The sequence below is a fragment of the Bos javanicus genome, chromosome 20 (assembly GCF_032452875.1).
Source record: "Bos javanicus breed banteng chromosome 20, ARS-OSU_banteng_1.0, whole genome shotgun sequence".
In the NCBI taxonomy this organism is placed as follows: domain Eukaryota; kingdom Metazoa; phylum Chordata; class Mammalia; order Artiodactyla; family Bovidae; genus Bos; species Bos javanicus.
In genome coordinates, this window is record NC_083887.1 from 7929580 (window position 1) to 7953828 (window position 24249).

Consider the following 24249-nt stretch of genomic DNA (forward strand, 5'->3'; position numbering starts at 1 on the left):
ACATCTGTGGTTAATTCTTTTTTTAAGCGGCTTGTTCTTTTGTTCCCCTCAGCTTTACTGAGGTATAATTGACAAATAAAGAGTGTATATGTTTAAGTTCTACAGTGTGATGACTTGATATACATATACAGTGATTACTACAACCAAACTACATACCATATCCATCACCTCACACAGTTATGACCTTGTTTCTAATTGTGTTTTATTTGCATTAACTTAACACATTTACTGCAAAAACAGTAATTTTGATAGAGTAATAGTACCAACTCCAAAGTTGTGAAAATTAATTAGTATATGTACATTGGTGAGAACAATGTCTTAGTAAGCATATTATTAGTATTAACCATTATTATCTTTCTTGTCCATCATTTTCCAGTTTTGATCACTCTTATTGTTAAAGCAAAATCAAACATGGTCTTCTTTACAAATTGAGTAGAGAGATGGAAGGTGGGAGGAGAAGGGTTTGACAGAGGATGAGATGGTTGGATGGCATCACCGATGCGATGGACATGAGTTTGAGCAAGCTCCGGGAGTTGGTGATGGACAGGGAAGCCTGGCGTGCTGCAGTCCATGGGGTCACAAAGAGTTGGACACGACTGAGCGACTGAATTGAACTGAACTGAGAGAGTTTCCTACCACTAATGATGCACTGTCTCACGCTATCTTAAATAACTTGTACTCACAAGATAAGTAAATAAAACCACTAGGTTATGTGGATGTTTATGGTAATAATGTTGTGGTAGAAAATCATGTGTATGACCTCACAATATTCTCCTAGAAATTATAGAAAAATAAAGTTCAGATATGTTACTATCAACAAATTTCATGCAATTGTCTATTTTCAGTTCTTTCTCCTCACGTGGATCTTTTCCCATTGAAAGATAAGAATGGGTTAGACAGGTGAGCCTCAAAATCTTTTTTCCTAAGGGGAAAAAAGTAAAAGAAAAAAATCTGACCACTGCTTTCCACTTGCTTCCTGTGAGGAAACTGCTTTTGACTCGAGCCTTCTGTGTTTTTTATTGGGAACACTTTGTCAAGAATCTATCTTAGTACACCTGAAACTAACATAACTTCAATTATATCTCAATTAAGAAAAACCTTATGTGAGTGCAGTGTTTTAGAGTAGCGTTTATTGAAAAATTGTCAACCCTCATTAACAGAATTCTAAATTAAAACCCTTTTAGTCAATATAGCCATCACACAGTCACAGCTAGTATAGTAAATTTGCATAAAGAAAAGTCTGCATTAATATATATGTTTAAAGACACAATTCTGCTTTAAATTTCTTCTATAACACTAATAATCCAATGGGAACTCACATCTTACTTTCATGAATAGGGGTCTTATTTGTACATACTGCAAATCATACCATTTGCTTTCAAAATCAGAGACTTATAAGCAGTCTCTCTCAAATCAGTTCAACCCCTTATTTTATAGTGTATGCAATTAATTTATTTTAAAAACATCCTTTATACTAGAAAGCTTCAGCCTAACCATTAAGTGATACAAATGATGTTAATAATCAGAGAAATTAAGAAAAAGCTCCAAAGAGGTTCAGGGCAAGCATACTTTTCATAATCACAAACATGAATAACACAGTAAAGCACCTAACACACTCTGGCATGTCATCGCATTTATCTTCACAACAATCCTATAAAGGAAGTGACATTAACTCCATGTGACAGATATGGAAGCTGAGGCCCGGGGACTTACCCGGGATCACGTAGCTCATGTTCTTTCCATTATTCTACATTGTTGAAAAGTTCCATCTTTAATTAAAAATGGGTGTTGGTTAGGTTTTGTTTCCACATTTCTGGCTAGCATCTAATAATTATTGATGACTTCTGAACCCACTGTGTCAACATTACAATAACCAAATATCTTCATTGTTTCCTGAGAGAACTCACCTTACGACGACTCAGCACCACAAACTTGATTGAGAGAAAAGGCTACGGAAAAAGCAGGTTTCTCATGGTTTTCAAAGTAATACTGCCACCTCGTGGACTACTAGTGAGCTAGTGGTTCTGATGCATGGTTTAAGTTCCACCTGATTAAAATTCTCAATGGGCAATAAGGCCAATTTCCAGAAACATTTTACATTGCAGCTCTCAGAAAATGCAACCATTTCATCTTGTTCACAGTAACCACATTGCTGTTTTCAAGTGTACTGCCTGAACTGGATCCAATAAGCATTCCTTCACTCCATTCAGTTATTCAGCACATTTACTAAGCACCAACTAGGAATCGTGGATAAAGTCGAGAATACAAAGACGAATAAAGATATATTCCATGTTTCTAGAATATTCCTGCAGTGGATGAGACTAGGTACTCTTCAACCAGACTAAGTTCAAATCCCAGATCTGGCACAAACCAACTGTGTGATTTTAGACAAGTCACCTAAACTTCCTGTGTCACTTCAGTGTCACCATATGTAGAGTGGGAATATGAGTAGCCCTTGCCCCTAATAAGGTTAAAGTATCTTATTAACCCTAAGGGGCTTCCCTGGTGGCTCAGAAGGTAAAGAATCTTCCTACACACAGGAGACCCCACTTTGATCCCTGGGTCGGGAAAATCCCCTGAAGGAAATGGCAACCCATTCCAGTATTCTTGCCTGAAGAATTCCATGGACAAGAGGAGCCTGGTGGGCTATTGTCCACAGGAGTCAGACACGACTGAGTGACTTTTACTCACCCTCACTCAACCTACGGAACACAAAGTACCTGGAAGAAGAGGTCTTTAAGAACACATTTTGCAAGTGATTCTGGTGGGTGCAGCTTGACTGAAAGCTGGGTAGCACCTCCTTAGATAAAGATGAGCAGCAGGGATGAAATGTTACTTTGGGGTGGAAAGACAAAGACTTACACTCTAGGATTAGGATAATTCACGTCAATTTATCCCAGTTTATATATCTCAAAATGCACAAAAACTTACGTAAAAGCTTACTCAATGCATAACTGCAAGAATGGAAAGAGTCTGGTTAAACTGACTATGGCACATCTTGTTCAGTGAGATAGGGCAGGATTAAAAAAAAAGATGAAGCAGAGCTCTATGTACTAAGTTGGCAGATTCTCTGATGCACAGTAAGTGGAAGGTGAAATGCACAACTGCAAGTATAGTGTACTCCCATTTGTTTAGAGTTGAGGGTGTATGTGTGTGTGTGTTACTCAATCGTGTCCGACTCTTTGTCACCCATTTACTATAGCCCGCCAGGTTCTTCTGTCCATGGGATTCTCCAGGCAAGAATACTGGAGTGGGTTGTCATTCCCTTCTCCAGGGGGTCTTCCTGACTCAGGGATCGAGCCCAGGTCACTTGCATCGAAGATAGATTCTTTACCATCTGAGCCAACAGGGAAGCCCAGATGTGTAGACTATTTTGAGGCTATGTATGCTCTTATATTTGGAGAAGGCAATGGCACCCCACTCCAGTACTCTTGCTTGGAAAATCCCATGGACGGAGGAGCCTGGAAGTCTGCAGTCCATGGGGTCGCTGAGGGTTGGACACGACTGAGCGACTTCACTTTCACTCTTCACTTTCATGCATTGGAGAAGGAAATGGCAACCCACTCCAGTGTTCTTGCCTGGAGAATCCCAGGGACGGGGGAGCCTGGTGGGCTGCCGTCTATGGGGTCGCACAGAGTCAGACACGACTGAAGTGACTTAGCAGCAGCAGCAGCAGCAATCAGATATATTCACACAAGATTTGGAAGGCAGGAGGCAGGGGGGACCTGCTTCCTGTGTCCCTGCTAGCCAGCTTCCTCTGCGGTCCTCCCGAGTGCTGCTAATGTTGTCCCCACACCCCTCAAACAGCTGTCATAACAGGTAGGGCAGGTGAGCCTCAATGCTTCTGGACCACTCTGCCCCATTCCTTCCCAAGAAAACCTCTCCTTAAATTTTAACGTCATTTGACTACATATGTAATACTCCACTTTATTGTTCATCAATAAGGGCCACTCTGTATTGATTCTTTAAAAAAAAAAATAATTATTTTTGGCCGCACTGGGTCTTCATGGCTGCACATGGGCTTTCTCAAGTTGTGGCGAGCAGGGGCGGGCGGGGACGACTCCTCGTTGCGATGGCTTCTCTTGTTGCAGAGCCCCAGGGTGCGCGGGCTTCAGTAGTTGCGGTACACAGGCTTATGTCCCCTGCACTGGCAGGATTTCCAACCACTGGACCACCAGGGAAGTCTTCCCCATAGAATTTTCAACACTGTTGCTCCTCGCTTGCTGTCACTCTCTCCGTTACTCTTGGCTTCATTCAGTCATAATCTTGGCTTGTTCACCAGCACATTTCATGTCTCCAGCTCACTACTTTTAATACCCAAACTGTAACTCCTCAACTCCACACATACCAACAGTCCGTCAACCCGGTCATTCTCAGTCCCTCATGATCTCATTGCCTTACTTACCCAGCTTTGATTCCATGGTGCATTATGCATTTCATGTCTCAGCAATGTCCTTGTCCCTTTCTTAATTACTCTGCACTCACTGATGAAACCTCTGCTGTTGATTAAGTCCACACCTCAGCCTACCCGACATCTGCATCCTCAGAGCCAAACGTGACTAGAGAACAGCACAGTCATGCTGACTGGTCTTGCTCCCGTAACACTTCTTCACACGTGGGCCTGAGCTCTGCTGGTAATGCTGCTTCCCTCTCTAGCACTTTCATTCCCCCGACAGTAACCACAGCAAACAACAGAAATAGTCTAGGTACTTTTATAGGCATTAACTCCCTTAATTCTCACAGCCACTCTCTGTGGCTGTGCCTAATTAACAGATGAGGAAAATGAAATAGAAAGTGGTAAAATAACTTGCCCGAAGTTACACAGTCACACCGCCAGCGAGTGGCTGAGCCAAGGTTCAAACTCAGCAGACAGGCTCCAAAGTATGAGCTCTTGGCCTCTCTCATACCTACTCCGTGTTCTCTTTTCAAATGATCAACATGTCTGATCTCCAATTTCTCCAGGCTGTTTCACTTGCTTGTTTTTTTCAATAAAGGAACTCAGTAAAGAACTTCTACAAACCACCATCGTCACTACTACACACTTAACTGCATCTGTGTCACATCTCTGGCTTCCTTCCCGAGCAATGCCCAAACTATTCATACATTGTCTAAGCCAACCTTTGGGCACGCAGACCCCTACCTCCTCCCAGGGATACTGATCCAGCCACCGGCACGCCTCTCCCATAATCATCAGTTTCCCCTTCTCTACAAAGGAATTATCCCCACGAGCATTCACGGTCATTCCCTTCAGAAAATTACTATATTTTAACAATCATTTTAAATGAGGCTTTTAATTAATGTTTGATAGAGCTGATTCAAGTTGAACAGACCAAATTTCTTTAAACAAACTTATACTCCAGAGTCCTTTAAACAACTTAGTAGCATTTATACATTGAAGGTATTTGATTTTCTTGTAAATAGCACTTCAAATCAACGAGCATTTGAAGCAACAAGCATTTGACCCAACAAGCAAAACTTTCCACAGTTTGTAACTTTTATAAATAAAATAAATTAAATGTACAGTGAATAAGTTCTCTGAAATACTTCAATATTTCTGCAGGTTTAGTAACATCTTAAAAATACATTTCAACTAAAATTCACAAATCTAAAAACCTGTTAGGCATTTTTAGGCATTTTAAGTTGGAAATGAAGGCCAATGTTACATTGTAATATGCCAATTACAAATAGTACTTCAAGTAGCAAATACTACAGTTTGTCCCAAACTTTAAAAACTATTCATGAACTCAGCACTGAACTATTGATGGCTATGAGAACTGTTTCCTAGCCTTTTTGAAAATTTATTATTACATATCTCATCTAAAAAATGGCAGCACTCTGGTGAAGTTGTGTTAAAGGGAATGAGTGGTTTTGGCCCCAGCAAGCAGGCCAGTTCACAGTGCTGGGATGAGGAACTCAAGCTTGGGGAATTCAAGGGTGAATTCAATGATAAATGAGAATACCAACCCTGGATGCCAAAAATTCATCTTCCAAAAAACTAGCTTTTTTGGAAGAACCTCAACCTTTCAGCTTTACTAGTATCCCACTTATCAGTGCATTTATGAAATTTTTTAAAAAAACTTGTAAATTAACCCTTCTTAACATAAAGACAGAGCTTCTGATCTTGACTAATCTCATAATTACTCAAGGAAGCAAATTCTTGGTTTCTTATAAGCCACTGGGCTTCACAACAGCTTAAATCAATTCATGAAGGGAAAACCAGACTCTCTGTTTGAGCATACATCCTTATCAGAACATGGGAATACTTCTTTCTGCTTTAAAAATACACATATAAATTCACAGAACTGGAAGTGAATTTAAGAGGAGACTGCAATCACAAACCTTACTTTAATTAAGGACTCTTCTAGCCTAAGACATATTTCCTTACAGATAGTTAACTACTTCAGGAACTGGGGGAAGGTGGAAAAGGGACCAAGTGTAAAATCAGTGTGCTAGAAATGAATAGTCAGTGACTATCCATCAGGAATTGATACATCCCAGGAAATCAAGAAGAAAATAAGAGTCTCTTTATAAAAAATGTGATTTACGTTGAACTTAAAAAAAAAAATAAAAAATACAAGGGGTTCTGAAACACAAAATGATGTTAAGAATAGAGGAGGGAAAAATAACCTAAATACAGGCCAAAGAAAACGGTTTTCAGAGGTAGGTAGCGGCAAGATAAGCTCCAAATGTAGGTATAAAAAGGCTGAAAGGCTATTGGTCACTAGAGAAATGGCAAATTTTATCATTCCCCTGACCTGAAACAAGCTGAAAAGCTGGTAGAAAGGCTGCATACTGAGGGGAAGAGGATAAATATGGTTCCGAAGGCTTACCTGCAGGCCCTGTCCTGAGCAGCACAGTCAAGATTATGGGAAGAAAAAGAAAACACAGGCTGGTGAGCACAATTTCCAGCTATCAAATCTGCCTCATCACACTCTCTGAATACATGTCAAACTCATGTCAGCACTCGGAGTTGGCCACTAAGCTGCCACACGGGGAACAGATAGAGCCCAATTACCAGCTGAGGTGGAACTCGTGGCTTGGGACAAATGATGACAGCAAGGAAAGGGGGCACGTTCAGCTGGAGCCTGGCGACCCCAAGTGCACTGACTGGAGAAAGCACTGGTTGTTGCCATTTGTTTTCTTGTTTTTCCACGATAGGAAAAAATAAAGCCCTGTTCCTCTGGCAGGATTCTTAAGTCGAAACCCTCTCCAGAGTTCTGAGTGTTTACTCAAACGGTGAAACAGAACTCAGCTATATTAAAATTAATGTCGACCTGTCCAAGATGGACATACACTATGACCAAAACTGAGATCTCTTCCAGCTGAAGATGCCATGAAATAATTCAAAATAGAACATGGAAAACCATGTTTAAAAAGTTTCTTATTTTCCAAGCATAGTTATTCCAGTCTCTTCTATAAAATTGCTTCTGCAAATAGATTTTTTTTAATGTATCAAAGAGATTCTCTTCCCAATAGTTAATAGCATCAAATCTATTCCATGTTAGGAGTTCTTATGTTTCCTGTTAAGCAGACACTATGATTCAATCTTATTGTTCTCTAGAAATCCATCAGATGTATTATGCTGCAACACAGAAGTGCTTTCTTTCCTTGTCATGGTAGCAAAAAGCATATCCATCATGCCCAAGGTTTCCAGTAGTTCTCGTTGGTAATCAATCTCTTTTTCTACAAGTCCTTGAAGTATCAAAAACTTTTTATCAACTACAGGTGATTGACCAATCACAGGCAGATATATATCTAGAAAGAGAGGAAACATTAACTATAAACATCTTTCTAAACAAAATATGAACAGCAGAATTTAGAAAAAGTACAAAAATATGAAATATAAAAGACACCAAAATATCTGTACTTGTACAATTTATGTTTTACATAAATAATCCATCTGAATATATGTATTTCAGAGAGAAATAATTAATTCCGACTTATTTTTCGTTTTCTCATTAAAAATTAGTCATGGTCATTGTAGGTATTTGAAGAAAAAAACTTTTTAAATTATAATAACCCTAGTGCTAGCAATTGAAAGCCAATCCATTGTATACATTTTACTGTACTTTAAAATGCACTGACTTACTATTATTGTTTTCTCCATGAAATCTTTACTGGAGACTTGATAAAGACAAGGTATTTCAATCTATTTGATTTCATTATCTGACACCTCTACTTCTTCAAGCATGCTAGAATTTTAGCAACTACTTACCAATAATTATTTCAGCAGCATTAATCAAAACAGGGGCAAATCTTGGCTGAGACAGATTCCTACAAAGCAAAAATTCTGTTTACTGAAACCTGCAAACTTTAAAAAAATCCTTAAAACAGATTTACTAAACTGTTCTGTCAGTTCTCTACAAAGCTCAAACTAAAAGTAAATTTGGAGATAAAATTTCAGATGCAAAATACATGCATTTCAGAGACAGAAAACATACCTTATCAAAAAATTAAGAACACGACTGATTTCCTTTTCATCTCGACCTGCAAGGGCATTTGCAAGGACTCCTCTTCGATTTAGCTCCTTTATGATGGAAACTGTAACCTCGGGTGTCTTTATTGTACACGTAGGCTAGAAAATTTTTCAGAGTCAACATGAGCAGCACAAGAAAAGAACCAGTCTTAGTACTCACTAATAATTACCAAATGTAAACAGGTTTTTTTCCTTCCCAGTTTTGAGTCATGGCAAGAAACAAAATAATTCTTTTAAAAATAAACTCAATGTTATAGGGCAGCCTGGATGGGAGGGGAGCTTGGGAAACAATGGATACATTTATAGCTGAATAGATACATTTACAGCTGAATGAATATATGAACAGTCAAGTCCCTTCACTGTCTACCTGAAACTATCACAACACTGTTAACTGGCTATACCCCAATACAACATAAAAAGTTTAAAATAAAAAAAAAAATTCTTTGAGCTCCAGAATTCCCTGGTGGCCCAGTGGCTAAGAATTTGCCTGCCAGTGCAGGAAAGCCGTATTCAATCCCTGGTCTGGGATGATCTCACATGCCACAGGGCAACTAAGCCCATGCGCTGCAACTACTGAAGCCCGGCACTTTCGAGTTCATCAGTGCAGTTGCTCAGTTGTGTCCAACTTTTGCAACCCCACGGACTGTAGCACACTAGGCTTCCCTGTCCATCACCAACTCCAGGAGCTTGCCCAGACTCATGTCCATTGAATATGTGATGCCATCCAACCATCTCAATCTCTGTCATCCCCTTCTCCTCCCGCCTTCAATCTTTCCCAGCATCAGGGTTTTTTTAAATGACTTAGTTCTTCGCATCAGGTAGCCAAAGGATTGGAGAGTTTCAACTTCAGCATCAGTCCTTCCAGTGAATATTCAGGACTGATTTCCTTTAGGACGGACTGGTTGGATCTCCTTGCAGTCCAAGGGACCCTCAAGAGTCTTCTCCAACACCACAATTCAAAAGCATCAGTTCTTTGGTGCTCAGCTTTCTTTATAGTCCAACTCTCATATCCATACATGACTACTGGAAAAACCATAGCTTTGACTAGATGGACCTTTGTCTGCAAAGTAATGTCTCTGCTTTTTAATATGCTGTCTAGGTTGGTCATAGCTTTTCTTCCAAGAAGCAAGTGTCTTTTTCATTTCATGGTTGCAATCACCATCTGCAGTGATTTTGGACCCCAAGAAAATAAAGTCTGTCACTGTTTGCATTGTTTCCCCACCTATTTGCCAAGAAGTGGTCCAATTGGTTGCAGACAAAAGTACATCAAGGCTAGAGTCCATGCTCCGTAACAAAAGAAGCCACCAGGAGACTCCCGTGAACCGTAACTAGAGAGAAGACCTCACTTGTCACAACTAAAGAAACCCTACATAGCAACGAAGACCCAGTGCAGCTAAAATAATTATAAAAGTTAAAAATAATGTCCTGTGGGTTCATCAGTTCCAACAAATGCACCCCGCAGGCTCTGCATGTGCAGGGCAGATGGCAGATGGGAAAGCTCTGTACCTTCCCTTCAATCATGCTCTGAACCTAAAACTGCTCTAAAAAAACGTTTTTACAAAAAGAAAAATCACACACACTTTACTCACTCACCTCAAGGACTCTGTCAAGTGCCTTAGAGATCCGGAAGTTTTTCAGATCCCTGTCATACAATTCTAGATGTTTCTTTGATGGTCTGTTGATCAAAATGTCATCCTGCATTGAAAAGCAAATTTACAAAGAAAAATCAATATCCAAATAGTTTCATTCGAAATAATCATAGTTCCACAGTGTCCTCGAAGTCTATCATAAAGAAGGGTTATAAGCCCATGAAGTCAATCAAATGAAAACGGTACAATCTGCCACATCACCATGTTCTTAGTGTCCTGTGATTTTAACTTGGGATCCACACACAACATCTCCATCCTGGGCAGACACTGCTCACTGCAACTCTCTTTACATAGCAAGCAGTGACTGAGTAGAAAGAGAAAACAAGAATCTGAGCAACCACCTAGTACCAGTAGAGAAATCCTGGATCAATCAGAACTTCTTTGTATCTCCATCTTCTCAGATGTCAAATGGAGATATTATCGGCTCTACTCTTTTTCAGGGTTATTTAGAAGATCAAACCAGACAGTGTGTGAAAGACACTGTTCTGAGCATAGTAATGTTGCCAAGATTCAGGGCATTAAGAAGTATCATTAGACAGTTTCTTCAACAAATGGTTTTGGGAAAACTGGACAGTTACATCCCCATTACTTATTAATTTAATGTCCCCAATCTAGCAATCTGGAGATAAATATGAAGTAGAGAAAAGTAAAATCAAGTTAAAAAATGAAGCTAACTGCCAGGTGAACTACACTTTTTCAGTAATGTGCAGGGATGAACCTGGCTATTCTAACAACTTTCATCTGTAAAAAATACATATGAAATATACAAATACCTGTTGTTTCATATAATTTTTTCCCTTAATAAAAGTTCGATATGCAGGCCTTCTTCTCCTGGGCACCGAATCCTTCTTTGCTTCAGATTTCCGATGTTTAACACTCAGTATTCCATTGGTCATTCCTACAACTATTGTCTCATCTTCATGCTAAGAGCAATTAGAAAAGTAAGTTAGTGTATTAGGAACTCATAATTCACCTTGCTTTTTCTTCCAAATACCATTTATAATGTGCTTGCTACTTGTCCGTACTTTCATCAAGAGCTCCATTAGGATACTGATTCTCTGCCTAACAGTGACTGACCTATGTGAAAAGTTAAAGTAAAATCATTTTTATTCCTCTAAGATACTACTGTTTGACAGGATCTGCTGGAGAACGGATAGGCTACCCACTCCAGTATTCTCGGGCTTCCCTTTGTGGCTCAGCTGGTTAAGAATCCACCTGCAATGAGGGAGACCTGGTTCTATCCCTGGGTTGGGAAGATCCCCTGGAGAAGGGAAAGGCTACCACTGCAGTAATCTGGCCTGGGGTCGCAAAGAGTCAGACACCGCTGAGAAATTTTCATTTTTAATTATACTTGGAAATTATCACTGCCAGTTGGTATAATAATACACAGTTAATAACATCTTGGGAAATATTTCCAAAATAATTTCTCCCCATACTCTCCTCCTAGAAAAAGACTGATGTGGTAGCATGCGTGTGTGGACCCATGCTAATTGCTTTAGTCGTGTCCAACTCTTTTGTGACCCTTTGGACTATAGCCCACCAGGTTCCTCTGTCCACAGGATCCTCCTGGCAAGAAAACTGGAGTGGGCTGCCATGCCCTCCTCCAGGGGACCTTCCCGACCCAGGGGGTGAACCCTCGTCTCCTGCGTCTCCTGCGCTAGCAGGTGTGTTCTTTCCCACCAGCGCCACCAGGGAGCCCCAGAGGCGGCACGACTTTCCAACATCTTGTCAAGAAAACGTTGCATAACTTCTTTTCCACTGCCAGTTCAGATTTCTATATAAGGTGTTCAAACCTATTCCTCCTCCTCAATAGCTCATGAAACTGGACACTAAACACCCCAGAAAGAGCAGTTAACAAAGAAAAGGAGACATTCCATTTTGTTGCCCCTTTGTCTCCCCCACCCCCTGCCCGCCCTTTTGTTTTTTGGCTTAGAGAGCCAACCTGACTTTTTGGAGTATTTAACCCTTGCGTTAAATGTGCTGAAGAGAGACTTATCTACTTTCCAGGTCCTGCCCTTAGTGTTAACAATGCCTATACAACACTACAGTTAGTTTGAGTTGTGCAATGAGTAGGACCTAAATCTGAATTCATGCTTAGTTATTAAGACAACTCATATATTCCAGCCATTGTCTTAACCCAATTATCTAATGTGATAAGAAGAAACTAATACTTATTCAAATGCGAAGATAAACCTTAATACTTCACGTTAGTTTCATTTAACAGGCAAGGTTAGTCAAAGTTTAAAAAAAAAAAAAGCTAAAAGAGCTAAAAGTACTTACTGCAAGTGCAAGACTCAAAATTGAAGCTGTATAATCAAAACTGTGGACTACTTTGTAGGAAGTTGTGCTATATACTTTCACCTTCCTAACAAAAAAAGAAAAAAAAGAGCTTTGTCACAAAGCATCTTAGAAATGAGTATAAAAAGTTAGTTTTTAAAAATTCAATATATGAATATTAAAACATACAACAATGAAGAAAAATGATTAGTAACATTAGTTACAAAGTAATTTATCACTGAATCTCTTTTAAAAACAAACTCTTTTTTATTGTTTGCATAAACACTTCAACCAGCCACCAGAAGGATAGACCACTGTCTCCTGAAGATGAAACTCGAAACTAAAGAAACAGCATCAAAGTCCATTGACGTCAAAGAGCAGGGTTTCTCAGCTTCACTCATCGTTACTGACACTGTGGGCAGGATAATTCTTCGTAATGGTGGCTGTCCTGTGTACTGCAGGATCTTCAGTGGCATTTGTGACCTCTTCTCCCTACATACCAAGAACACTCTACCCCCAGGTTGTGACAACAACTGAAAATGTCCACAGAGAGTGCGAACAGCCCTTGAGGGACAAAAGGCACTCTGGGTTGAGAACTACTATGAACAGAGCTAACTTACCAGGAGCTTTTGAAGGGACACATCTAAAAATCAAGTCCCAAACTGTCTACTAACACCACTGCAGGGAATTTGCTTTATATTTACATGGTAAGTTCCTCTGTATCAGAAGTATTTTCTAGCTTTTAAAATATGTATACTTTTTAATAAATATGATGAAAAACCAAGGCTTTACATAACAGTGAAAAAAGAAATATGGAAATAAAAGGAGCAACAACAGATAAATGAAAGTAAACTCTAGAACTGGGTCATCGCTCTAGCCACATATGGCTCATGAGCACTTAAAATGTGGGCAGTGAAAAAGAAGTGAATTTATTTTACTTAATTTTAAAATTGAGGCAGTATAAAAATATTTTTCTATTAAATACAACTATATTTCACTTAAATCATAAAGTATCATTGGGCATGTATATGAGGCTGAACTTGTTTCCGGTCTATCATTAATAATTTTATGCTGATTACATACTAAAATAATATTTTAGAGTAAATATATTATTAATTTTACCTTTTAAACATGGCTGGCAAAACTGAAAATTACATATGTAACTCAGACTGTGTTTCTGTTGTAGAGCACTGTTCTAGAACATTAACTGGTGAAACACTAATGCTTACTGAATACAGTAATATTTAGAAATATGTAATTTCCAGACAACACACAGAAATTTTTATACGAAGTTTTAAATTTTAAAGAATATAAGCTAGAATATATATACACATACTCATAAGTATTTCAAAATATACAATAATGATTTTAAAAGAAAACTACAGAATAACCAATTATTTTAAAAGAATATTCAAATGATTCAATAAATTCCTGAAGTATATAAATTAAAGCAAAAAATTACATCAAGGGAGAAAATAAGTTTGCTCTGTATAAATGAAAGGTCAAAACTATTTTCAACTCAACAGATTTTTTTCAGGGAAATCATTTGGCAGCATATTAATGCTATCACAAGTTGTGCAGAAATAACATTTCTTCAAGCAGTAAACATATGCACACTAAGAATGATTAAGAAAGAAAATTAAAATGCTAACCTATCCAGTGAGCCAGAGAGTAACCTCTGTCCAGAGCTGCTGAGACATAAACATGTCACAGTTTTATGATGATTTTTCAAAGACACTAGCAACTGTCCTCCTTTTAGCATGTCCCAGACTTTAACATACCGACCTCCTATAAAAAGAAATAATCATTAGTTTAATTTGGAAAACAACTGAAAAGCACCATAAAATCATTCTTCAAAGGAATTCTGTACAAAAATGGGAAAGAATAACGAAGATATCGTTTCCTAAAAATTCTGTGAATCCCAACAAAACTGAAAAACTTCTCTATAACTTTTACTCTAAGAACTGGAAGCATTCTTAAAAGCAATTTAATCCAATGGTTTAAAAAGAAATTTTTTAATATGGCATCTTTTCTTTCAGATAAGTATTAAGCAAAAGTCTAGCAGGTAAAACAGAAAAAGAGGCTGGAGAGCTAGGGGTGGGAGGGGACAAGGAAGCTGGGGTTGGTGGGGACATAGGTCTTACCCATCCTGACTGTGAAAAAGGGCCCGGACCCCAATTCTCAGTCCCTGTCTCCCCACGGGCAGCAGCTCATGAAAGAGACCACAGTTTGAAACCACTGACCTCCCCCAGTGGTCAGATAGACCTCTCATCTTCAAGATCTATCTATATTGGTTAAGGGATGGCCCAAGGTCACACAGTTAATTAGCAACAGACGGAGATCGGCATAAAGACACCCATTCTCCCTGTTCAACTTGTACGTACTTCCATTTCTCAAAATAACAGCAAGAAAAATAGAAACTCTGACAATATTATCAACTTATTTTGAAATCAAATAGGTATGAGGAAAAGAGTATAAAACGGGATAACTTCTATTTGGATTTTAGAATTAAGCAAAAAAACAAAGCAAAGCTATACACTACCTATGTATTCTTCTAATGCCAACACACGAATTTTGACTTAACAAATGAAAAAAGCCAATTTACTACTTCCATTATAAATCTGAAAATGCACTATGAACAATAATGAAAAAAATACCTCACTTTCAACTTGACGAAAAATACACTGAGGCCACTCTGAGTCCACGTTATCTCCTCCTCCAGCACTATCAGCTCTTTGCTGAGTAAGGCCATTTCAATCAAGAGTCACATAAAAAGAGAGAAGCCTAATTCTAGATCTGAAAGAACTTGTGTTTTCAAAAGCAGCTACAGATCTTGTATGTAGGAACAACAGCAGGAGTCCGACCTGGATTTCTGGGTAAGTACACAACACAGGCTCTCAAATTCTGAGATTGCCGATTTGCTACTTACCACTTTTTCTTGGACAAATTACTTAAAACTTTGTCTTTATTTTGTAAAACAGAGAAAACTATCTTTTAAGCACATCTAGGGGACTGGAGAGAATAAAAGCACAGTGCCTGGCTCACAGTAGGTACTCAGTAAATAAAAACTGCTCACCTATCCCACTTGTCAACTGTCTAAGCAAAAAAACTAAATGTGCGATTCAAGTGCACACTGACAAAGAAATACCTGACTCGAGACAAACAATACTGGTGAAACAATTTTTAAAGGAAATACCTGCTGATACCAGAAGACCTCCAGAGGGAAAAAGCAGGACACTCTCCACTGGCTGTCCATGCTCAACAGAGATAACACTCTGGTTTGTTCGTGCATCAAACATCTTCACAGTATGATCATACGACCCTAAAACAAAAATGTATGTGTGTGCATATTCAAACAAAACTTTACCAGGAGAAAAGGCTTACATGAAATTTTAAAAAGACATATGTATACTCAAGATACAGTACTTATAAACCCTCTGTTACCACTGTCTGTTTCTGAAACACTAACCTGCATGGAACCTTAAACTATTCCTGCCTTCAGACGACTGAGTCATCTGGGAGCCTGACACAGACACCCATGACGACTGGACTGCATCACCTCTGCTTCCCGACCACTGGGGGAGCTCTGAAAACCACAGCACGATGTTTCAAATCACATGTGGAGGACAATTAAGAACAATCCCCCAAAGAAGAAAAAGAAAAGAAAACAACAGGATAAACACATACATATTTCTTTGAAAAAGAATCCCAAAGCAACATCCAAGTATATCAATAAACTTAACAACTTCAAGAGGGAAGAAAAAGATTTCACTAACCTGTGACAAAGAGATCTGTGTTCAGTTTGCTAGCACATCCACACCTCACATAATCAGAATGTTCTTTGAATGTCAGAATTTCTTTGGAGTTTGGAATATCCCATAATTTAACTGTATAATCATCAGCCCCAGAAACCACATGATATTTGTCAGCTGTAAAATCTACTGAATGAACTGCTCTGAAAAATCAAGAATCAATATATCAAAAAACAAGAAAAAATTATTTCTGGTATCGTCTAACATCCTAAATAACAAGAAAAGCAGCTCATTTTCAGTAAGTAATTGTAGAGAGAAATCATGAGAGAAAAATAAAATCTTAAAAATCTTTAAACAGATGTTTATCCTCCAGCCAATTTAAAATGTATATATCCCTGGTACTATGAAGTTAATAAAAATACTGAACAATGGCCTTAAAATTATATTTTCTGATATGTTAACATTTCTACTTTGCTGCTCAGTGGAAAGTTAAATGTTCTAAACGTTGGCACAAAGTTACTTTAATTTAAAAAATTTAAAAATGGGTAGATTTTAAAAAATTCTAAGGAGACTTGCCACTAAGCAGAATCATGTTCCATGAATCTACTATATTTAAAACATTTCACTGATGAACTAAGACTATCCTGATAATATACCATAAAAAACACTTTTTGAGACTTAAAATCAACAGTAAATTTCAGCAATGACATTGGTAATCCTGAAACAAAGTTATAAAACTGCCTTTGGCTGTTTAATTTTTAAGAAGCAAAATACCAAATACAAGTAGAAAAAAAAAATCCCACCTTCCAACTTGATTTCAAAAAAACAAACTCTATTTGTTTATATTAAATCCAGGCCTCTTGAGTTCTCCATAACAGTTGTGAGGTTGCCTTTAGAACCTCAATGGGGTCACAAAACTCACTGAGAAGTTAACGAAAGCTATAGGACGTCTACACAGAGAAACTCACATTTCCTAAAATGTTGCAAAAAATTCTAGGGAATTCATGAGCCCCATCAAAATGGACCATAGGACTGAACCAAGTTATGCACGCTGTCTTAGAACAATCAGGAAATAAAGTCAATAATGGTACATAATCGTCACAGAACTCTTTCTTTCAAAGCCTGTAAAACCAACAGAACTTACAACAAATGTACAGAAAGACAACTATCTGTAACTGTATGGTGACAGATATTAACCGGTTTATTGTGACAATCATTACACAATATACACAAATACTGTACACCTGAAAGTAACAGAATGTATGCTAATTATACTTCAATAAAAAAATAAAACAAAACAACTGTCTCTTACTTAGTATGGCCTTCAAACTGCCTGAGGGGAGCCCTCCCGCTTATATCAAAAAGCTGAACCCCACCATCTTCACTGCCAGCCACAAGGAGTCTACCATCCTGTCGAAAAGTAGCACAGTATGCTGTGTCTTTAAATCGGGAAAAGGTTTTTATAGGTTCTTGGGAGTATCGGCCATAAATGTGAATCTACAACAAGATAAAAAACACAGCATTTTACTAGATGGCTCAAGAACAGCAGTAAATATAAACTACGTGACAGAAAAATATTACATTTACCCTTGAAGAAGCTGTGACTGCGTAGTTATACGGAGGCTGGGGAGAAAAGTCCACTTTTGACACTGCACCAAACTCCTTGATCTGAACAGGTGTCTTAATGAAAAATAATAGAGAGTATTAACACAGTTACAACCATGCAGGCTACTTTGTACCCTGCCTTTTTTTCACTAACATATCTTAGCTAACTTTTCATGTGAGCAATAGCTTTACCATCCATTATAAGATATATCATAACTTACTTTACCAGTCCACTACTAACAAACAGGTTTTTCTGAGATTTCTAATATTATAAATAATACTTCAATGAGCATCTTTACACATAAGGATAACATACACAAATTTTGGAGAGTATATTCACTGGTGAAGTTCCAAGCTGTGTAATTTACAAGACCACAAGTTATTTTTATCGTAAGAGATAATGCCAGAATTGCCCTCTGAAAAGTTTGCACCAATTTTCCCTACCTCAAGCAGAAATGATGATCAAAATTTTTCATTTGCGTCAACATTATACATGAAAAGGTATCTAAATTATTACTCAATAATTATCTAATCATTGTTTTAATTTGCACTTATTCAATTATGAGTGAAGTTGGAGCTCTTTTAATATATTTATTGGCTACTTAAATTTCCTTTCCTATAAACTTTCCAATCCAAACATCTTTCCATTTTTCTATTAAGTCAATCATCTTTTTTATAAAGAAAAATCATTTAATTAGCCTTTTCAGACAGCAAAGAATTCATTTTACATCTCTTCCTCCTGAGATTAAGAAAAAAAGTTTTTTTAAAACCTTCTTTCATATGAGATTCAAGTTCTAAAATTTAATTCACTTGCATTGATTAATCATCTATTGTGTGTTAGATACCTGTATTATTAAACTGATTAAGGAATATGGATTTTTATATAATTCCAAGAAAAAAAAATCAGACATCCAATTTTCTACCCAAACTATAAGCTACTGACAGATTATTTTTAGTTATTAACTCTTTACTAGCATATCCAAAGTCTTACAAATGCTGGAGAAATTGGCATTAAATGCAAAACAGCACCCCCTTAATTTTGTCTACACTTACCTTATAGTTGTTCCAGTACAGTGTATCTTGGGTGATTTTTTCACCAAGCACAGGATATGTCTGGATTGATACAGGCTTATAACCAGCCATACTTTCATATAATTGCACTGTTATCCAAGGGTAACTAGTTTGAAACTGGTGTAATTAAAGTGACTGTCTTATGTCTGAAAAAAAAATATTTTATATACACATTACTACTATTCATAAACCTATATATAGTTATGATTCTTACTCTGTGTCTTTTCCAAAGGTTGTGCGGTAGCTTATAGATCAGTGATCATAACCATTTAACCTTAATACAGAAGAGACAATCTAAAGGAAACAAGAAGAAAACAGGGCTACCATAGTGTACTATCTGCTCAGTTATACGCAGAGACTACACACAAATGTTCCCGCACCTAACTGACCAATTTACAACACTTGGGAATAAATCTGGCTCAGCCATCCAGTTGCCAAAGCAGAGCGAAACACACTGGCTTGGAACATTCATTTATTAACAACAGAAAATATTAACATGAAACTGCAAATACAAATGCTTCCTAAAATTAAACTTAAAACAACATTTAATCTATAAAAACAGTCTAAGGACCTGGGGCTTCCCTGATGGCTCAGAGGGTAAAGCGTCTGCCCACAATGCAGGAGACCCGGGTTCGATTCCTGGTTCAGGAAGATCCCATGGAGAAGGAAATGGCACCCCACTCCAGTACTCTTGCCTAGAAAATCCCATGGATGGAGAAGCCTGGTAGGCTACAGTCCATGGGGTCACAAAGAGTTGGACACGACTGAGCGACTTCACTTCACTAGGGACCTGACTTCCTGAAAGCCTAAAACTGCCAAGAAGAAAGCAGAGCTGATATTTTAATGTAGACGAATAAAATTAAATTTAAAAGCTTCTGATGTAGAAGATTAAAATTAAGTTAGTTGATTTTAAAAGGCTTAAACTTAAGAAAGAAAACACAAATAAAACAATTCTGAAATGAAATTCTAGGAAGAAATATCAATAACCTCAGATATGCAGATGACACCACCCTTATGGCAGAAAGTGAAGAGGAACTAAAAAGCCTCTTGATGAAAGCGAAGAGGAGAGTGAAAAAGCTGGCTTAAAGCTCAACATTCAGAAAACGAAGATCATGGCATCTGGTCCCATCACTGCCTGGGAAATAGAGACGCTTACTCCTTGGAAGGAAAGTTATGACCAACCTAGATAGCATATTCAAAAGCAGAGACACTACTTTGCGAAAAAAGGTCCGTCTAGTCAAGGCTATGGTTTTTCCAGTGGTCATGTATGGATGCGAGAGCTGGGCTGTGAAGAAAGCTGAGCACCGAAGAATTGATGCTTTTGAACTGTGGTGCTGGAGAAGACTCTTGAGAGTCCCTTGGACTGCAAGGAGATCCAACCAGTCCATTCTAAAGGAGATCAGCCCTGGGTGCTCTTTGGAAGGACTGATGCTAAAGCTGAAACTCCAGTACTTTAGCCACCTCATGCAACGAGTTGACTCATTGGAAAAGACTCTGATGCTGGGAGGGATTGGGGGCAGGAGGAGAAGGGGACGACAGAGGATGAGATGGCTGGATGGCATCACTGACTCGATGGACGTGAGTTTGAGTGAACTCCGGGAGATGGTGATGGACGGGGAGGCCTGGCGTGCTGCGATTCATGGGGTCGCAAAGAGTCGGACATGACTGAGCGACTGAACTGAACTGAAAGCTTTTATAATTCCACATTTGTTTTATTAAATCTAAGGTTTAAAAAATAACTTTTCACAACATGAAGAGTGTTTCTTTGCATAAACTTCTTCACATACCATAGGATCTTTACAATAGCTTTACCTAAATGTTTTACAATGTTGTGCAGGTTTCTGCCATACAACAACTAATTAAAACTTTTAACTAACATGTAATTAAGCTGAAATGTCTTTCCAGAACCATTTATTTGCAACAGGGGAATAATTCAGTGGAGCAACTCATCTATTCTCAAGTCTGAAAACACTGTAACACCAAAATACACAGGTGCAACATATTTTAAAGGCTTTGATGAAACATGGCAATTCATGATTTAAAAAAGGGAAACTATTCTGTTCACTGAAGTACTTACAAAGTAACACACTGTTCTGGGCACTGTGGCACAATGCTGAGTGAAACAGACATGGTCAGTGCCTTCATATACTCTGAGACTCTTCATTTCAGCTGGTAATTGGCACCAGCTGGGAATCTTGAATCAGTCCTAACTTGTCGTTCCTTCTCACTTCTAACATATAATATTTAGCAAGAGCTGCTGATTTTACCTTCCAAATCTTTCTAAACTCCATAATGTCCACCCCACCTAGTTAGACTGCTCTAATTCACATCTTCTCAACTACTGAAATAGTGCAATATAAGGTCTCCCTGACTCTGTCTGTCTTCCAAATAGCTGTCAGAGTTACCGAACTACCATGCAAATCTAGCTTTTGCTACAAAGCCCAAAACTGCCCAGAAAAGAAGGTGCAAGCTCCTTCAAACAGAATTAAGGCCCTCTGTAATCTTGCCCTTGCTTATCTTTCCAGCTTCACTTCTTTTTACTCACTTAACACACCATGCTCTTCCTTGTCTCAGTATCTGTCTTCATCTGTCCTCTCTGGCAAGAATGATCTCTTTCTACCTACCTCTTATTTATCACTTAATATTTGAGAATCACATCCTCCAGGAAACCTCTGACTTCCTTAGCTAGGTTACAGGCTTGTCTTTTATAAATCTACTTGACTGTATTTCTGTCAATTCATATAAACATATGGCATCATAATGATCCTTTTTCCCCATTAGTCAAAGCAATGGTTTTTCCAGTAGTCATGTCTGGATGTGAGAGCTGGGCCATAAAGAAAGCTGAGCACCAAAGAATTGATGCTTTTGAACTGTGGTGTTGGAAAAGACTCTTGAGAATCCCTTGGACTGCAAGGAGGTCAAACCAGTCAGTCCTAAAGGAAATCAGTTCTGAATATTCATTGAAAGGACTGATGCTGAAACTGAAACTCCAATACTTTGGCCACCTGATAGGAAGAACTGACACACTGGAAAAGAGCCTGATGCTGCAAAAGATTGAAGGCAGGAGAAGGGTATGACAGAGGATGAGATGGTTGGATGGCATCACTGACTCGATGGACATCAGTCTGAGCAGGCTCCAGAAGTTGTTGATAGACAGGGGCTTGGCATGCTGCAGTCCATGGGGTGGCAAAGAGTCGGACATGACTGAGGGGCCGAACTGAAACTGAACATTTTATGTCTGGAAGACTAAAAACAACTGCCCGATGGGGGCTTCCCTGGCTCAGACAGTGAAGAATCTGCCTGCAATGCAAGAGATGTGGGTTCAATTCCTCGGCTGGGAAGATCCCCTGGAGAAGGGAATGACTATACCCACTCCAGCGTCCCTGCCTGGAGAATCCCACGGACAGAGAAGCCTCGTGGGCTACGGTCCATGGAATCACAAAAAGTCAGATGTGACTGAGCGACTAACACTTGAGTTTCAAATAAATATTCGTGAAAGGAACAAAAGGAAGCATTGTGCTGGGTTATATGGGAAACAAAATTAAAACCATGAGTGGTGTGAACACTGCTATAAAGCACAAGTCCACAGAGTTTTTCTGTAAAAAGCCAAAGAATAAATATTTTAGGCTTTGTAGGCCAGCAGGCAAAATGGAGGATATTATGTAGTTACTTACATACCAAGAAAGAAAAAATTCCAAATTTTTTACTAACAAGCTACCCCCAAATAACTGTAAGTATGATATTCTGTTTATGAATGAAAGAGACTCTTTGGAGAAGGGGGAGAAAGTTACATGGACTTTGAATGATGTGTCCTGTCATCAAATAGGGCTTCCCCGGTGGCAAAGTGGTAAAGAACCTGCCTGTCAATTCAGGAAATGCAGGAGACTCAGGTTCGATCCCTGGGTCGGGAAGATCCCCTAGAGGAGGGCATGGCAGCCCACTCCAGTCTTCCTGCCTGGAGAATCCCCATGGACAGACGAGCCTGGGGAGCCAAGGTCCATAGGGCAACAGAGAGTGAGACACAACTGAAGCCACTTAGCACATACCCATCATCAAACAAATCACAAATGTTCATCTATAAAAAACACACGTGGCTCACTGACGACCCCAGAACAGACAGTGGGCCAGATCTAGCCTGTCTGTGGGCCTTAGCCCCTCACTAGAGCACGACTGACCCTTGAACAGCAGTTTTGAATTGTGTGGGTCTGCTTAGAGCAGATTTTTTTTCAACAGTAAATACCACAGTAATACAGAATTACGGCTTGTTGAAAGCACAAGTGGAGCCCAGGATGTGGAGGAATCCCATACACGGAGAGTCCACTGTAAGTTATCCCTCCCAAGAAAGTAAGGGCCCCTAAAGCTACCTCACCGCAGTGTTCGAGAGTCAACTATATAGGCGATGGAGAACATAACTGCCTTGAAAGAAGTACTTTACAGTGGTTTGCCAGATTGAAGTGACGAACAGCATCAGAGGCAGGAGAGGGGAAGCAAGACGGTGTAAAAGCACGGATGCAAGAAGTGACGTGAAAATGAACAGGAAGAAAACAATCAGAGAGTGGTAACAGGCTGAAAAAACCGGGCCTGAATGAAAACTAGGTACTACTACATCACAAGGCAGAACACCAAAAGTATGCTATAAGTAATATACAGAAAACAAAACGCTCAGACGAGACTTTAACTGGGAGGCTACCAGAAACATTCAAAGTGTGCATTTCAGTTGGGCCTTTAGAATAATATTGAAACCAATTAACCACTTAATAAGAGCGGGCACTGCAAACTGAGAGAACCACATAAGCAAAGACAGAGATGGAAATCTGCCTACTACTTTGAAAGGGTGTGGATGACTCCAGGGACTAATAATGGTGGACAGTAGAAGTGGAGAGTGACCGTAGAGGAGGAAAATCTAGGTCGAAAGTAAATTGCGAGGATCCTGAGAGGTTGCTTAAGGAGTTTAGCCACTCCGCGGAGACCGGGAAGCCCCAGGGAAACATGCTAGATAGCAAGGAAGGCCTGATGTGAGTCTGGGGTACCTTCATTAGGAGCCCCCTTTACCTCCGTAAGCCCGGACGGTCCGCCGAGACTCCAGCGTCAAGAATTTCTTGGACTCCGCCAGTCCCCTTCCTGACTATGGAGGAGACCATGCAGAAGATCACGTGGATACTGTAAGAAACCCCTGAAACACGCCGCGAACAGACGAGCCCGTCGGGTCGCACGAAGGTGACGTCAGGGCGCAGGCTCCCGAGACACACGCAGCCTGGGTGACGCAGGGGAGGGTCCGGTGGGCGGGGCTATGGTGGAGGAGGAGGCGTGGCCAGAGCGCGAGGCCAAGGCCAGGCGATAGACCCAGAACCATGGCTGAAATGACGCTATCTCTGTAGTTACTGGGATCGTAAAGATCGCGCAGCACAGCGGCGGGAAA

General features: G+C 39.3%; 1 protein-coding gene across 1 annotated transcript; it reads right to left on the reverse strand.

The window, feature by feature from the left end:
* Nucleotides 1-5272: 5272 nt before the first annotated feature.
* Nucleotides 5273-24056, reverse strand: UTP15 (UTP15 small subunit processome component). Its single transcript, XM_061393278.1, has 13 exons — nt 23883-24056; nt 18813-18976; nt 17742-17834; nt 17467-17651; nt 16179-16357; nt 15599-15724; nt 14055-14190; nt 12406-12490; nt 10899-11048; nt 10070-10171; nt 8442-8575; nt 8216-8274; nt 5273-7755 (listed from the first exon to the last, which is right to left on the reverse strand). Exons 2-13 carry the CDS (start codon nt 18900-18902, stop codon nt 7535-7537), a joined length of 1560 nt encoding a protein of 519 aa, XP_061249262.1. The 5' UTR covers nt 18903-18976; nt 23883-24056; the 3' UTR covers nt 5273-7534.
* Nucleotides 24057-24249: the final 193 nt, after the last annotated feature.